The sequence below is a fragment of the Aphelocoma coerulescens genome, unplaced genomic scaffold (genome assembly GCF_041296385.1).
Source record: "Aphelocoma coerulescens isolate FSJ_1873_10779 unplaced genomic scaffold, UR_Acoe_1.0 HiC_scaffold_73, whole genome shotgun sequence".
Taxonomy (NCBI): Eukaryota; Metazoa; Chordata; class Aves; order Passeriformes; family Corvidae; genus Aphelocoma; species Aphelocoma coerulescens.
The window spans coordinates 137,006-154,544 of record NW_027184060.1 but is presented as its reverse complement, the minus strand read 5'-3'; the positions used below and the strand labels follow the sequence as shown (position 1 = coordinate 154,544).

General features: G+C 46.1%; 1 protein-coding gene across 1 annotated transcript in view; it reads left to right on the top strand.

Moving 5' to 3' along the window:
* LOC138102372 (lamin-B2) overlaps positions 1-17,539 on the top strand; it is a 36,937-nt gene that overhangs the window by 3,312 nt on the left and 16,086 nt on the right. Inside the window, exons 2-4 of the mRNA XM_069000060.1 lie at positions 5,256-5,392; positions 16,213-16,369; positions 17,059-17,184. Of these exons, the coding sequence (XP_068856161.1) occupies positions 5,256-5,392; positions 16,213-16,369; positions 17,059-17,184 (420 nt within the window). The remainder of the gene's footprint in view (positions 1-5,255; positions 5,393-16,212; positions 16,370-17,058; positions 17,185-17,539) is intronic.

Sequence of the window (17,539 nt, the reverse complement as noted above, 5' to 3'; positions counted from 1 at the left end):
CAGATGTAGCTGGGGGAACCTTGTGTAGGTTGCTGCCCTTGTGTAGGTTGGCCTGTGATAGAAGAGAAATTGAATTCATCCCCTTGTTTTTCTACATCCCTAGTACATGATTGATGCTGTTCTCACTGTTGGGGTCACTGTTGCAATAACCTGATTTGTGAGGCTGGGACGGGAGATACTGGGAGAGCTAAGAGGAGAGTCCTAGAGCTCTCCTCAATTCCCTTTTACTAACTCCCTGTCCTCTCCTGCAGTGCTTATGGTTGCAGCCTTCCAGAACAGATGTTTTGGTGGGGATGGGAGGGATTACTGCACTGTTCCGAGGACACCCCACTGTGCTCACCCTCTGAAAGGAGAATTAGAGAGAAAAATAAGATCCCTGGGAATGTCAGCTGCTGACAGCAATTGCCCTTGTGACAAAAGCAGTATCTATGGGGGTTCCCTCCTTGCCTGTGTCTTCCCAGCTCTGTGGGTGTGAGTGCAGGTGGCTGCAATCTCACCTGGTTTCCTCTTACCTGCCAGTGTTGGCGCTACCGTGCCCTTTAGTGTGCACCATGTGTGGTGACCAGAACTACTGTCATGACCAGGATATTAGGGTCTGATGTTGCCTAGTTGCCACCTGCAAAATACATGCTCAGATGCTGCTCTGGATGTTGGGTCACTCAAGTTGCAGCCTCTAAAATACTGGGTTAAATGGTTTTCTGGCACTGTAGACATCATCTGGGAGGTGACATGCACATCTTCGTTGTTCTTGAGAGCTTGACTGATATTCTTGGAGAGTCTGAGCCATAGCTGACTGGCAGTCCTTTGTCAATCTATAACTGGCTAAATAAGACCATACTGAGCCACACCTGGTGGGAATATACTTCTGTTTTACACATTAATGTGTGCTAATGAGATTAATGTTTCATCACCAAATTTGTCTGGAGTCACTTGTGATTGGCTGGAGCATGTTTCTTGCCTAGCACGTTGGTTCAGTGCCTTCTTGACGTGTTTCAAGTCTTCACTGAGTGACATCTTGCAGCTTTTCTCAAGCAGTTGCTTTGGGAGCGTCTGTGTTGGTGTGTCTGCCATTGACCCACTGCCTAGTGAGCTTTGAATGCTCCCGGCACAGGTACGTGAGAGCAAAAGAGGGGGGGAAAAGTGAAAGCAACATTTGTAATGCAATATGGGTGTTGAGGTTGGTCTCTGCAGGAAGAGTTATGTTTGGGTGCACATGGACATGAAGTGGATTGGGCTGCAGCATGTCCTTCTGTTTTCTGCTGAACTCCATTTTCAGGTTTTAGTTCTATTTTTTCCATCATCTTCAGATGGGGTTTACATTTTCACAGTGGAGGGACCCATTTGCTGGCTGAACCTGTCACCTGGGAAGGTTCATTGCTGCTTCCCAGGGCTTGTGTTCTGGACATTGTAGAGAGGCTGCTGAGGCTCACATGGCCCATATGGATTTTATCCTTTCTGCTTTTCCACAAAGGGACCAGTGCTAGTGACAAGAGGGACCTGAAGAGTATCAAACATAACTACATGGCTCTGGCTGGTTGTTGGAGGTTAGGACTTGTCTTTTTTTTTTTTTTTTTCTTTCTCTCTCTCTCTCTCTTAGGGAATTTTTCTCCCATTTGTTTCCTAAGAGACCAGAATGATAAATACCTGAGAGACAAAAGATGTGGCCAAGATGGGCGGAAGGGGTGCAGCTGGCTGGAGTCTCTAAGCTGGGGGGCTTTCTCTTGGGAAATGCAGAGATACCGCGAGGTTTTGGCTGGGGATCAGGGGCTGGGCTCAGCTCCTTGCTCACTCTTGGGATCAGAGGGGAGATGGCTGGGCTGCTGCTACTGCGGGGAGAATTCACTGCCACTGCAGAGCTCTGTCTTGCACTGCTTTCTCCTTACTGTGGGTGAGCCTTTGCTCGTAAGAGCAGCCTTTGCACTGGGACCTTATCAATGCCTCACCTCCCTGGGAAGGGCCCTCACCATCTACGTGGGTGCCTCAGGGGAAAACCCGGGGCCCTGAGCCCCTCCAAGGGAGCATCTCCCGGCTGCTTCTACCCAGCCTCGCTGCCTTCTGCTGGTGCTTCCTGCGTTTTGCGATGATTTAACATGACACCCTGGGTCTGCCTGACCACTGCAGTTCCTGGCACAGCTCCAGATTTTTTGCTACACTTTGTTTGCCACCCGCGTGTGCCCGCCTCTGCCGTTCCAGCCTGCTGCTGCGAGGTTCCTGCTGCAGTCCATTCCGCTTCCCGAGTGCCGCTGAGCCCGGCCGCCCCAGCGAGTCTGTAAAGGAAAGCCCCTTCTCTCCCTGTGCCGCCGCCTCAGCCGCCATTGCCGTGTGGAGAGGCGGCCGCGCTCGCGCCACAGCGCCCCCTGCAGGCGCGGGGGAATCGGCGCCCCCGCCCTGCCCGGCCGGGAGCCACCAGCGCCCCTGGCGGCCGCGAGCGGAGCTGCGCCGAGGGGAAGGCGCCGGCAGCCGGGAGCGGCTGGCGCTGGGCTCTGCTGCTGCTCGTCGGTGCTGCCGCTGCTCTTGGTTCATCTCCTTGTACAGATCTAGATATACTAGCAAAGAACGCTTACTCCTTTCCCCGGATCTTTGCCTGAAAGCCCCTTAATTTCAAAGTTACAATCATTTGGAAGGAAGGGGGTCACATTTTGTATTCCAAGGGAAGCTCCTGCCTTCGTTGGCAGGCACCTGTCTTTCAAACCAAGACAGTGATTGTCAGTGGCATCAGGGCCCAGGTGGTGTGGGGAGAGTGAAGGGCTTGAGGATAGCTGAGCAGATCCTGCAGAGCAGCTCTGGATTGCACAACTGCTGGAGGCAACAGGGTTTTGGATTCTACAACAAACCCCAAGCACAAATAGAGGCTGGGTGGAGAATGGATTGAGAGTAGCTTTGGAGTGAAGGACTTAGGGGTGGTGGTGGGTGAGAAGCTCAACCTGCCCCAGCCATAAGCACTGACCCCCAGAAACCCCCCCTCTGCTGGGCTGAGCCCCCAGCGTGGGCAGCAGGGGAGGGAGCGATTCTGCACCTCTGACCTGTTCAGGTGAGACCCCACCTGCAGGGCTGCCCCAGCCCTGGGGAGCACCATCAGAAGGTCGTGGAGCTGCTGGAGGGAGTCCAGGGGACATTGCAGAGATGCTTCAATACCTGGAACATCTCTGCTATGGAGATGGGTAGAGAGAGTAGGGATTCTTCAGTCTAGAGAAGAGAAGGCTCTGGGGAGACTTTAGAGCCCCTTCCAGTGCCTGAAGGAGCTCCAAGAGGGCTGGAGAGGGACTTTGGACAAGGATCTCGAATAACAAGACAAGTGGGAATGGCTTCCACTGCCAGAGGGCAGGGTTATGTGGGGTATTAGGAACAAATTCTTCCCTGTGAGGGTGGTGAGGCCCTGGCACAGGTTGCCCATAGAAGCTGTGGCTGCCCCATTCCTGGAATTGTTCAGGTCAGATTGGGGCTTGGAACAACCTGGGATAGTGGAAGGTGTCCCTGCACATGGCAGGGGGTGGAATGAGATGGGCTTTAAGGTCTCTTCCAACCCAACCCGTTCTGTAATTCTGTGACTATGGAACTGTCTTTCAGGATTCACAACTGCTTCAGAGAGACAGGATCCACCTGACTAAATGTCCAGTATACAGCTGGATAGCCGTGTCACATTGTGGGTGAGCAGCTGGCTCAGGCATTGAGCACAAAAGGTTATAGTGACTGGGGTGATGTCAGGCTGGCATTGGTCACTAGTGGGGTTCCATAGGGTTCCAACCTCAGCCCAGTTCTCTTCAACATCTTTATCAATGACCCTTGGATGCAGGACTCAAAGGAATACTAAGAAAGTTTGCCAATGACACTAAATTGGAAGGAGCTGTCAACTCCTGTAAGGGCAGAGAGGCCCTCCAGAGAAACATCAACAAATCAGATAGATGGGAAATCACCAACCATGTGAAGTTTAACAAGGGCAAGTGCCAGATACTGCCCCTGGGACAGGGCAGCCATGGCTGTGTGGATGGACTGGGGAACAAGAGGCTGAAGAGGAGCTACAGAAAGGGACCTGGGGGTCCTGGTCAACGGCAAGTTGGATCCGAGTCAGCAGTGCCCTGGAGCCAGGAGAGCCAACCGTGTCCTGGGGGACATCAGGCACAGCCAGGCGAGGGAGGGGCACCACAGTATAAAAAAGACAAGCTAATAGAGTGTCCAAAGAAGGGCCAGAAGGATGGGGAAGGGTCTAAAGGAGCTGCTGAGGGCACTCAGTTTGTTCAGCCTGGAGAAGGGGAGACTGGGGGGACACCTCAATGCCATCTTCACCCTCCTCATGAGGGGCAGGTACCAGTCTGTACAGTCTTGTGACCAATGACAGAGCTTGAGGAAACAGCATGAAGCTGAGTCAGTGAAGGTTTAGGCTGGATATCAGGAGAAAGTTTTTTCCCAGGAGGTGGTTGGGCACTGGACAGGCTCCCCAGGAAAGTGCTCACAAGGTTGCCAGAGCTCAAGGAGCATTTGGACAACACTCTCAGGCACAGTGTGGTATTGTTGGGGTGCCCTGTGCAGGGCCAAGAGTTGGACTCGATGCTCCTGACAGGCCTAACTCAGCATATTCTCTGATTCTGTGAAAGTTGTTCTGGTATCTTTTCACAGAAGCAAAAGCAGCAATTTTACATGGTCTGTACATTTTAGCTGATACACCTTTCAAATAATCTTGTGTTCTAAAAAATATAAAGGTATAGAAGACTTTGAGGTGCCTCATACAGTCTGTATCACTGATTATATATTATTTTGGGACAGGGAGAAGTCTGTAGTTCTTCATCCTCTGAGGTAGAGAACAAGAGTGGAAGCTCATTTCTGAACATATCCCATTTCTCTAGTTCATCTGGTTTCAGATTCTTCATAGCTTTGTAGTGCAAGAGCAGCAGAATCAAAATGGGCCCTTGGCCTCATAGTCCACAAACTGTCCTCAAGTGTTTAAAACAATCTCTCAAAGCATCAGTATTGGGAATGAGGGCAAATAATTGAAGCTAAGATTGTAGGGTGCACTGATCTAGTTCAGCTTATCTCTTGGGAAGGCTTGCACATTTCAAACATAGCATGTTTTGTTGCAATAGTAATAAAAACTAAATCTTTGGGACTGCTCGTTAATTGAAAATGTTCAATATAGATTGTTCTTAAATGGCAGAAATCATATCGTACACCATTTTTCAAAGAAACTTATGGGTAACCTGGTCCTATGTTTCAGTTCTTTGATAGTCGTTGGGATGTTCTCATTTCTTTTTTCCCCTTAGGTGAGCGGAATCAAGAGTCTCTATGAGTCTGAACTGGCTGATGCTCGAAGAGTTCTGGATGAAACTGCCAAAGAGAGGGCTAGATTACAAATTGAAATAGGAAAACTGAGAGCAGAACTTGAGGAGTTCAATAAAAGGTGAGGATTCCTTTTTTTTATATATATTTGCTGTGGAAATTATACAAATGATGCTTCTTAAAATGCCTTTTGGAAGCAGATCAGTGAGAAGATACTGGCTTGTCACAGGGAAAATCTTTCAGCTTGTTGGTAGAGCTGGTCAGAGCACATAATTCCAGCAGTATATACACAAGTATATTTGTAGGTGTAAGATGAATATCATGTGATTTGAGGCTCAAACAGATGGCTGTGCCTGCTTTGTCCTGTTGTACCTCCCCTTACGTGGACATGCGTGTGTGCAGCTGCTTGGTAAACTGGATTGAGAAAATGATCTAGATTAAAATTGATCCATCCAAGGAGGGTTAATTCATCATTTTTGTAGTCTGGTTCACTGCACGACTGATGGGAGAAATGGAAGAAAAGGGAAAGGGTGGCCCTGAGCAGTTTGGGAATATGGAAGCAGTGTTGCCTTGAAAATACATGATGCTACAATGCAAATGTGCTGGGAAAAGACCTTGTACTGATTAAATTTTTAAAAACTGCTGTTCAGTTTGCTTCACAGAGAACTGGCATAATGAACCAGTTCCTGAAGCCAAGTAGTAGCCGTTATTTCAATTCCCATGGGAATTTTTGTAATCAAATACTGTTTAGCAGTAGAAACTTCATTTTAAAATTAATATATGTGGTGGCAAAAATCAATTTTTGCTTCTAATTTAATTTTGGTACCTATTTTAATAGATAAGATTTGGGAATTACAGATTTTTCCTGAGCAGGTCATTATGTACATCACCTTTTTATCAATGTTGTCAGCCATAAAATAGGTTTTAATCTGTCGGTGCCACTACAGGCCTACTGTGTAAGTCTCTCATTTCTCTTCATTTGCAACTAGTGGTTATAAAAGGACTTAAGTGTTTCCTTCCCTTGTCTTTTTTTTTCCTGACTAGTTAGTTGATTTATGATAAAGTATTTCATGTTTTCTCTGTAAACTTTGCTATATCACTGGATACTCATTTTCTATGCTGGGCCCTCTTTTTAAAGTCAGCTATCGGAGATATTTTTGGACTTTGCCCTAAAACAACTGTCCAAATATGAAATAGGAGTAGTGTAGGCATCTGCATTTGGGTGAGTCGGTGTAAAGCCTATTGAAGCACGGCCAATACCATAGGCCTGCATGTGGCCAGACGACCTGTGCACTGGTGTTTGTGGACTCGCTTAGCTCAGCTTTTGTCAACCATGAAAAACCCCTCTGGTAACTAGGTCAGCCATAAAACCCCTGAAGTGCAGTGAGGTGAATCCCACCCAGCCCTACTGGGATGTTCCTGTTAGGACTGTTTTTCCCCTTCAAAGCCTCAGGCCAGCAGTCTTGGCATTTATTTTGGATAGTATATTTTGCATGGCCATTGGCATCACGTGGTCTTTAGGGTTGTTTCTCTTGTCTCGGGATAGCAAGTGCTCTTCTTGCTTGGCTTTTAAAGCAAACTCCAGAAGAGAGCAACAGTAGTAACTGGTAATTTGGTTCACCTCTTGTGTTCTGCAAGATGATATTTCTCTCTTTTGATTAAGGTATCCTTGTAAGAAGTATCTTCACTTGGTAGGTAATGAGAATCCAGTTGATTCCTGTTCTTTAGACTTTTGATAGCTGTAAGAGATTTTACAAATACCTTGTTGTAGAAAGTTGTGCATGTAAAGTGATGGTGTTTTCCCTTGGATCACCTCCCTCATCATTTGTTTGGACAACTGAGTTGTCCCTTACCAGTCACTTCAATGACCAATTCTACTAAATTGATTTTAACTTTTTGTTTGTCTTCTGCAATAGATGAGGAAAAAATACCCGGTTTTCTGGGTTTCTCTCTGTTTTTACAGTTCATAGCAGTAGAGTTGAATTCTTCTTCAGCTTCAGAGTTTCTTCTACCAAATTCCTTCCAGTCCATTGAGATGCTTGTATTGTACTTGGAGTGTTCTCAGGGTGTCTGGCTTGTCATATGGCCACATTTTAAGTATGACTTTGCAAATGCAACTTTTAATTTTTTGTCTGATTTGCTGTGTTCACTTGACATCTAGCTCATTACTGAAGCTTCCCTGTCCATGCTGATGGTCAGATGTTGCTTCTCTCAGACCAAACTTGCTTTGAGAACTGTGTGTAGTGGAAGAGTAGGTTATTGCATAATTTTATATTCACTACTATTACCTCTGTCTCTCTTTCAAGCTGATTACAGAGGAGAGATTTAAGGATGCCACCACAGTCTGGCCAGAAGGGATCCCAAACACTGTCGTTCCGTTGTTTGCTTGGAATAGGTTGGGTTGCTGGGACAGGAGATAATAGACTTCCCTCAAGACATAGGATCCAAAAACAGTCAAGCTACTGCTTTAAAAGAAGATTCCGCCTTTCTTTTTTTCTCCCAAAACCTGGGTTTGTGAGCATGGAAAGCCTTGAAGGCACTGAAGATACTCCAGGGAGGCCACGGGGTGTGGTTGGAGGTGGTGACATCAGGCCTAGTTTGTGTCCAAAGGAGCTTGAGGCTTACCCTTCTTTTAGTTCCTTCTTGGGGCTGTCTACTTGCACAATTTCAACTTATGGAGCAGCTGACCAAGATGCATCCAAGAGCCTTGGATGGAACACAAGGATTTGTGGCAGTGTCTGTGGTCTAGGAAAGAACAAGGTTTTTCTGTCAGTGTAATGGACTTCAGAGCAAGCACTTCTGCTTATGTCTTTCTGTATCTTGTTCAGATACTGACAGATGACACTACCTCAGGGTTCCATGTGAGTGCAGATTCAACTCCCGGGGTTTGGATTCTGGGGCACATATTTTGTTTAGTTTAGATTTTTTTTCTCTTACTGTGTTACTGATGTTGTAACATTTTTGGAGGATTTTTAGTGTTTGGGATAATTGAATATAATTTTGCTTAGTAAGTCAACAAGAAGCATCCCAAAGCTTTTTCTAGAGTAGTTTGTAGACCAAAGGTCTACTTAGCCTGTTAATCAATCTCTGTTGAAAGCCATTCGTCTAGAGAAGAAAAGAATGTAACATGCATAGCAGCAGTTCTCTGGAATACTCTTCCAGTCTTCAGCAATTCCTTTCAGCTAAGGGACTTCCTGATGTCCAGCTGGATTCTGTATAATAGCCATAATAGGTTTGCATTTCAAAGTGTGACCAGTATCCTGAGACCAGCTGTTTGTGGAGTTCTTAGACATAGCAAGGGGATTCTGAGCTTACCTACATATTGTAGGTATTGTAGGTATACATATTGTATAAACATGTTGTTCAATCCACCTGCCCAGTTTCATTGGTTCATTTATCCCTTTATTTTTGTATTTTCCTTCATATCTCCTAGGATTTTTCTCTTTAATGATCTCGTTTTTTCAAGTGGAAACTTTTTACTGCTTCTGTTCCTGAAGCTGCTCTGTGCTTTCAATCAACATTTTATCCCCTCTGTAATTTTTCCTGTTTTAGTGTATCCTCTTGGGAAGGAAGGCTTGCAGAATTGGAACTTCAGCCAGTATTCAAGATGCTGCTGTACAATAACAGTGTTCAATGTCTTGTTCTCTATTTTATTTATGAATAATTTCTTAAACATGGTTGCATTTTGAGTGCTTCTGAGCTGCTGATGTGTGAAGAAGGGTAAGCTCCAGACAGTATTTTACATCAGAGTCAGAGATGTCTCCCAAGGCCCTAGTGAGTGGCAGGGATGCTACAGAACTCAAAAGTGTTTTATGGTTACCAGATTTGCTGTGGCCTCTTTGGGCAGAGGTGAAGTAAGGCCCTCTCAGAGCCCTTCTGTGCAGGGTTCCTACCCCTGCTTATGCTCCTTGCCTTCCTTTTCAAAAGGCAAATTGAATCTGAATTTTTGAATTCTTTTTTATTTATGCATATGTGCACTACTTTTCTTCATTGATGCCTTTGTCTAATTTTACCTGTGCAATTATCAGAGAAGGATGTTGGGGGGGACTTTATCAAAGGCCTTACAGAAGTCCAGACAGACAATATTCATAGCCCTTCCACGATGAAGTGACTCCAGTGGACAAGGGAAGGCCGCTAGGTTGGCTAAACAGAACTTGGAGAAGCTGTACTGGATGTCTTGAATCACTTCCCTGTGCTCCATGTGCCTTAGCAGAGCTTCTGGGAGGATCTGCTCCATGATGTTCCCACATACAGAGGTGAGGCTGACAGGTCAGTAACTCCTAGAGTCCTCCTTCCCACCCTTTTGAAAAATGGGTGCAATGCTTCCCTTTTTTCTGTTACCTGGGCCTTCATCTGACTGCCATGACTTTTCAAATGTCGTGGAGAGTGGCTTGGCAGCTACATCAGCCAATTCTTCAGGACTCTGGGGTGCATCTTGTCAGGTCCCATAGACTTGGGTATATTCAGGTTTCTCAGGTGGTCACAAACCTGACCTTCTCTTACAGGGTGAGCTATTTTGCCTTCCCAGTTCCTGTTTTGTGGTCCATCTACTCAAGAGGTTGCCACTGAAGGGTGAGGCAAGATAGTTGTTAAGTACATCAACCTTCTTCTCATCTGTTATTACTACTTTGCCAGTCTTGTTCATCAAAGAAGTACACTTGCATTGACCTTCCTTTTCTGACTAACATACCTGTGGAAGCTCTTCTTGTTATTCTTGGTGTCCCTTGCCAAGTTCAACTTCAGCCGCACCTTGGCCCTACTGACCCTATCCCTACACAACCAGGTAGCGTCTCCGTACTCTTGCCAGGATACCAGTCCATACGAATACTGCCTCTGCATTATCCTCTTGCTTTTTAGTTTGACCTGCTGGTCTCAACTCATCCATACTGGTCTCTTGCCTTCTAGTCCTGAGGATCAAGAGCTCTTGTGCTCTAGAAAATTTCCTAAAAGATCTTCTTCCTTGTCCCTGAGGGCAGTTCCCCAGGGGGTGCTATTGACTAACTCCTTGAACAGCAGGCAGTTTGCTTTCCTAAAATTCGTTCTTCATTGCTCTTCATTTGACCCATGTCTCTCAGGACTTCAAACTCCTGGACTGCATGATCACTGCAGCCCAGGCTGCCTCCTGTCCTGACATCACCGATTGGCTCACTTGTATTGATGACCATCAGGTCCAGTATCTCATCCCATCTGGTAGAGCTGTTTATTACCTGGCTTGACAAGCTATCCTCAGTGCTTTCCAATAGCCTTCTGGTCACCTGCTACTTTTCCAGCAGATGCTGGGATGGTTGAGGCAGGATGAGTCTACGAGTGCAATGCCTCCTGTGGCTGGAGAAAAAAGGCTCCACTTGATCAGTCAGCCAGGAGTAGACACCAGCTACAAGGGTTCCCATTGTGGCCTTGGTCTCTGATTCTTACCCACAGGCTTTCGAAATGCTCATGGCTGTTCTTCAGAGACAGCCCTTCACATTCAATCCACTTCTTGGAGAGGGCAACCCCTCCACCCCTCCTTCCTCACCTGTCCCTTCTCAACAGCCTGTAGCTGTTGATAATTGAAGTCCAGCCATGAGATTCATCCCAGCAAGTTTCAGTGGCGACTAGGTCGCAGCTTTCCAGCAGCACAGTGGCTTCCAGCTCCTCCTGTTTGTTGCCCACCCTACATTCATTGGTGTAGATATACAGCTGGGCTGTCGGCTGTGTCATCTTCTTAGATGAATGCCCGTTAATTTCTTGGAGGTGTTTCACATGTGTTTCCCTATGGGTTCCTATTATCTCAGGAGCCACCAGCTCATAATCTCCGTTAGACTTTCAGAGTACCCACTGGAAACTGAGTGTGAGTCTAGGGGGTGAGGGGGGCAAGGGGCAGGAAGCACTTCCTTCTAATGAGAAAGAACAGTTAACCAAAATGTGTGTGGTGCAGTTGATGCACTGGAGGGAAGGGATGCCACCTAGAGAGATCAGGACAGGCTGGAGAAGTGGGCCTGTGTGAACCTTAGGAAGTTCAACAAGGCCAAGTGTAAGGTCCTGCATATGTGTTGGGTCATTCCCATCACAGACACAGGCTGGGTGGGAATGGATCAAGAGCAGCCCTGAGGAGAACCAATCAATGGATGAAAAACTGAATTTGAGCTAACAATGTGCACTTGCAGCCCTGAAAGCTGATCATATCCTATGCTGGATCAAAAGAAGTGTGGCCAGTGGGTCAAGGGAGGTGATTTGCCCCCTCAAGCCCACTTGGTGTACTGTGTTCTGTTCTGGGGACCCAACATCAGAAGAATGTGGACTGCTGGAGCGAGTCCAGAGGAGGCCACTGTCTTGGTTTGAAAGACAGGTGTCTGCCAAGGAAGACAAAAGTCTCCCTTGAAATGAAAAAGAAAATGCAACCCCCTTCCCTCTGAATTATAATTTTGAAATTAAGGGGCTTTCAGGCAAAGATATGAGGAACAGGAATAACGGTTCTTTACTATTATACATCTATATGTGTATAACCAGTCAAACAAACAGCAATAACTGTGGCAGTAACAGCAAACAATCCCAAACCCAGTCCCAGCCTTCTCGGCTGTCGGGCCCTTTCCCCTCGGGTGCAGTTCCGCTCGCAGCCGGCAGGGGCGCTGGCGGCTCCCGGTGAGCAGGGCAGGTGCGATGGTTCCCCCGCGGCTGCAGGGGGCGCTCCGGAGCGAGCTCGGGGAGCAGCGGCACCGGTGCCCTGGGATCCGGGAAGGGATGGGACAAAGGAGCTTCACAAACCGCTGGGCAGCCGATCCCGGTGTCCGGCCGGACCCTCGGGAACAGCAGGCTGGAACGGCAGGGACGAGCACAAATCCCAGGTGGCAGACGAGATGTATCCAAACTGCAGTGGGAACCCCCTGGAGGTCTGGGCAGGCAGGACGAGCACGGCTACAACGCAGCGAAGGCTCGAAACAACAGCGGGGCAGGGCGGCCACGGCCCAGCTCCCAGTGGGGCAGGGAAGGCGAGCTTGGGATCCTGGGGCTTCTCCGGTAGAAGGAAGGCAGGCAGGCAGCCGAAAAAGCAGAAGTCTTCAGTGCTGAGGAGTTCCTTCAAGCCTCTCTCTCCACCCAAACGCCCGGGAACTAACAGCCCACAAACCCAGGTGAAAAAGAGTAGCCCGATGGACCCCTCCCCCTGTGGCCAGGTCTTTTGTTTTTCTTAAGTACCCAGTAATTTGTCCCCCTGGCAACATGTATGGGGAAAATTCTTTAACAGAAAAAGAAAATGGAGGGGAAACTCCTAAAACCCCAGCAGCCATGTGTTCTGATGTTCTGAGGGCTGAAACCCCTCTGCTCTGAAACCAGGCTGGGAGAGCTGGGGGTGCTCACCTGGAGAGGAGAAGGCTCCAGGGAGAGCTCAGAGCCCCTTCCAGGGCCTAAAGGGGCTCCAAGAGACAGAATGGGACTTTTTACAAGGCAGATAGTGGTAGGACAAGGGTGACATAGGGTAGCATTGGATGGGATATTGGAAAGAAATTCTGTGTGAGGGTGGTGAGGTACTGAATCATTGAATTATGGAATATCTGGAGCTGGAATGGACCCACAAAGACCATCAAGTCAACTCGTAGCCATGCACAGACGCCCCAAAATCCCACCCTATGCCTGAGAGTCTTGTCCAAACTCTCCTGGAGTTCTGGCAGCTTTGGGGCCATGACCATTCCCCTGGGGAGCCTGTTCAGTGCCCCACCACCCTCTGGGGGAAGAACATAACATCCAACCACTGGTTGCCCTGAGAGAAACTGTGGCTGCCCCATCTGTGTGGAAGTGTTCAAGGCCAGGCTGGATGGGGCTTGGAGCTAACCTGGTCTAATGGAAGGTGTCCCTGCCCATGGGAGGGGTGAAACAAGATGAGATTTAAGGTCCCTTCCAACCCAACCCTTTCTGTGATTCTGTGTATTTTATAACATATACAATACATACATATATGTGCTATTTGTACCTTGAATGCAACTCATGAATGTAAAAGTTTTTCCTTTGAACCAAGTTTGTAACTAGGTTCATAAAGCAGTTGGGTAGTTTCACTTAATAAAAAATTAAATATCTTTAGGATGTTTGAACACCATTTATATTATGTAAGGAACAGCTTAACTTTTAAAGATGTTTGTATCAGGAGTAGGGACATATTTTTAAAGCTAGAATTAAAATATTATTGTAAAAATAGCCATTCTCATATTATTCTGTAGCAGGTATGGTTCTGTCCTATATGCTGTGTAATGGCTTCCAGTGTTTGTGTTTTCATCTTCAGCTGTTTGACAAAACTTTTGACTGCTGGAGGGAGGGGGTAAGTGGAGGAGGTATGGATGATGAGGTGTGCAACATTTCTGCTTGGGTAGAACGCCATCCTCCCACAAGACTGTTGAACCAGGTCTGGTGAAGTGAATAAGCTCCATTCATTGATAGCAGAGGTAACTCTGATGGCCTGGTTAAGGAAAGTCTCCTGTCCTGGTGTTCATGAAGTGTCTGTTTGTATCTTTACCGGCATCACTTTTCCCCAGGTCAAGCCAGGTCTGAAGGTCAGTATCTGTCAGGTGTCATCATTCTGCTTGGTGTAGCAGTCTTCTGCTGGAGCTGCATGTTCCCAGCTCTGAGAGGGGTGAATGTCATGCTGTGACTTCCTCTGCCTGCTACCTACCCCACGTGTAGGGACAGGACAGCAGGGTGTGGCTTCAGACTGAAAGAGAGTATGTTTAGATTTGATGTTAGGAACAAATTCTTCCCTGTGAAGGTGGTAAAGGCCTGGCACGGGTTGCCTAGAGCAGCTGTGGCTGCCCCATCCCTAAAAGTGTTCAAGGCCAGGTTGGACAGGGCTTGGAGCATGATGGGGGTGGAATGAGATGGGCTTTAGGGTCCCTTCCAACCCAAACAATCCTGTGATTCTGTGGTCACTGAAACATTTCCCTTGAGCAAACTTCGCACTTTCTGGAAACAAAGAACTCTCAAGAGTTACCCTAATGTGGTGTTCCTTGAAGCATTGTCACATCTCACCAGATGCGCTGACTGCTCTTGGGAACTTTTTAACATTCAGAGACCCCCAAAAGCAGTTTTACCTTTGTAAAACCTGTCACATTTTTGCATGAGGGCAATAAACCAGGCTGAAATTATAAGTGAAAATAAAAATGTGAATGAAAGTGGCTTGCAATGTTGTTAGTGTCCTTGAGGGGGGCCAAAGTTACTTATCACTGTCAAGAATTCTCTATGGCTCTTTGTCAGGCTGTACATCAAACACTTCTATTCATTCCCATCCCTGGAAGCACTCGCTTGCTGCCTGGCTTCTGCAGGTGGGAGGAAGTAGGAGGCTGTGTGAGCACATACTGCTCTTCATGCTCACAGTGAAGTGGCATTTGCCCTTTGGGTCCTGTACAGGCAGAAGGCTCCCAGGTCCGACTGGTTGTGACACAGGCACAGTGGCTTGTTTTACATCACAACATGTGTAATACAGTGCTTGTGACCTTCTGATGGCTGCTAAATAAATGTCTTTTAAGTAGAAGCCATGTTTTGTCTATATGCCTCCAGCAAGCTGCTGAATTTGAAGACACTGCACATACGTTGCAGAACAGAATTCACAGTGACAGACTGGACCGATAAGAAAAATTGGTTACAGTTAAATGAAAACAAATTCCAAGATCTACACCATGAAATGCAGAGAGAAAACACAAGCTGCATGCATCACAAAATAAAGGTGTTAACTTAGAAAAATGTGCACATCATGCTGAACCATGTAAAGAAATTTTGTATGTAGAGCACACCAATACCCCATAATGGAGGATTTTTGTAAAATAATTCTAGCCAATTCAGGCAAATTAGAAATTCAAGAAGACAGTACAAGTGATGAGGAGTTTGGGAACCAAGCCTCAGCATTTGGGCCGGTCACTAAGGTTTGTAAAACCTAGAGCATTGGGTTTCAGCTTTTTTTTCTTCTCTTTGCAAACATAATGGTTTTTTTCCATGTTTGGAGTTGCAGGTTGAATACAGAGCCTATATGTAGTAGGAATTCTCTTCAAAGTTATTTCTGTGGGCCCTTAAAAGCAGCTTATGTACCACAGTGCAAACTACAGATCTATAGATTAGAAATTTGAGGAAAGGAAAGGAGAAAAATTAGGTCTGAGATGTCTTAACAGAAAAAAATAAAAAACCTGTTCCCTGCATCTCATGTGGTGTGAGACTAGAACAGCGAGCTTAAGCAGCAACAAGGATTACAGCACATAACAAAACAGTTTTTTAATAACATAATGATACATGCTGAGAAAAGCTGCAGAAAGTCACTATGTTAGTTGAAAAGACTGATGAATACTTGGTGGGCAGGAGGAAGATTACCTTGATGATATCTGCAAGTTAGATATAACAGCTCAAATAATGGTATTTAAAGCACTTGGACATGCTTTGGCTGTAATGAATACTGCTGAAGAAATACTGGTTTATTCCTGAAAGGTGAACACATTTCCATAGTGGATTGCTTTATTTTACTACTTTGTGTGGGAATATATAATGAGGAATAGGCTTGACCACATCAGATATGAAACCCTGGGGATGTTCAGGCCTCTTTGGCTGTTGCATGTACTTTGCTTCATGAGCTGTACTCCAAAGTAAAGGATATCAGCTGTGTAGCTGCCAGATGCAAAAGTACTGTTTGCACCTTGTGTGTATTACCATCTTTTGGCTGCCAGAGTTGCCACTTGTTTTTCCCATGTCTGTCCATGACGTGTTTTTTACCATGCTATGCATTTACAGAACGTGGTACTGGCTGCACATGGTACTGTTTTGGGGGTGTTCCAGGTCAATGATCAGCAGCATTTGCAGGTTACTGCAGGAGCCATGTAGTGGTGAGCTGGGCTTGATAAAAGGTGTGTGATAACAAAATACCTGTGGCTGTAACCAGGACATGCTCAGGATGGCTGTGCACCCACATATAAGTATAATGTACTTTTGTTTTTCCAGCTACAAAAAGAAAGATGCAGATTTGTCTGTGGCTCAGGGTCGCATCAAGGATCTGGAAGTTCTCTTCCACAGAAGTGAAGCAGAACTCAATACTGTCCTGAATGAGAAACGCAGTCTGGAAGCAGAGGTGGCTGATCTGCGTGCCCAGCTTGCTAAGGTATGGTGGGGAGTGCTCTCTTGCTTTAGCACAAGACAGGTTGTGTAGTGTAAATTCCCTTTTTTCTTTGCAGTTAGTTTATAGTCTGAATATCAATGATCCACCTTGCTTACTGCTGAACCTTTGCCTGGCCCCTCTTGGATACAAAACTACATTGTAAAAAATCTATGTAAAACAACCAAATCAACACATTATTTTAGACATTTTGCTCATCAGAAGCTTTTATTAAAAAATGTCTGGTGTTTCTATACTCATGGGATGTTGGGTTATCAAATGTTGTCCTTTGTAAGGTCCTGCATAATTTTACACTTGTGCTGGAGTACCCAGTGGGACCATGCTAGCAAGAAAAAGAAAGTGCAACATATTGTGCTTGAGGAATTAATAATCCTTGGCTCCTGTATCAAAATGTATTAAACTAATCCTACATTTTAAGTAGCTGGTATGCAAACATACAAGCTTGGTTTAAATATCACACACACACACACTCTCTTTTTTTTTTTGGTGGGGCTTTTGTTTATTGTGTTTCTTTCTGGTGGTGGTGGTGTGGGTTGGTTTTCTTTAAATCAGTGGCTTGACATTAGATTTGTTATTGTGAATAAGTGGTCCAAAGACATCAAATGAAGACCATAAAAGGTTTATGGATGGAAGATAGGAATCCAGACAAAATTATCTTTAAAATTCTTTACTAGGCTGAAGATGGTCATGCTGTGGCAAAGAAGCAGTTGGAGAAGGAGACACTCATGCGTGTGGACCTGGAAAATCGGTGCCAGAGCTTGCAAGAGGATCTGGATTTCAGGAAGAATGTATTTGAGGAGGTATTATCAACATAGTAATCTTGCCACTGTCCAAAGTTAATGTAGTGTTTAATCAAACTGACTATGAGCAGCTAGTAACTAGTCCAGGTAGAGAAAATCAGTATTATCCTTCCTATAAATGGGTTGAGTAATAAAATAGTTAAAGGTTTTACACCTTTTTACGTGGTAAATCAGTGGTGGAGTCAGTATGAGAGCCAGCTGACAAGAGTATTGTTCTATGGGCAGGTGAACTCATGGAGCCAGCTAACTGCTGTGGGAAAGGGTTGTTCTTGTTCTCTCTCTCTGGACCTGGTTGCATGGCCCTGCTCTTTACTTGCACCAGCTTTGGTTGCTGGACCTGATTATAACCTGTTTT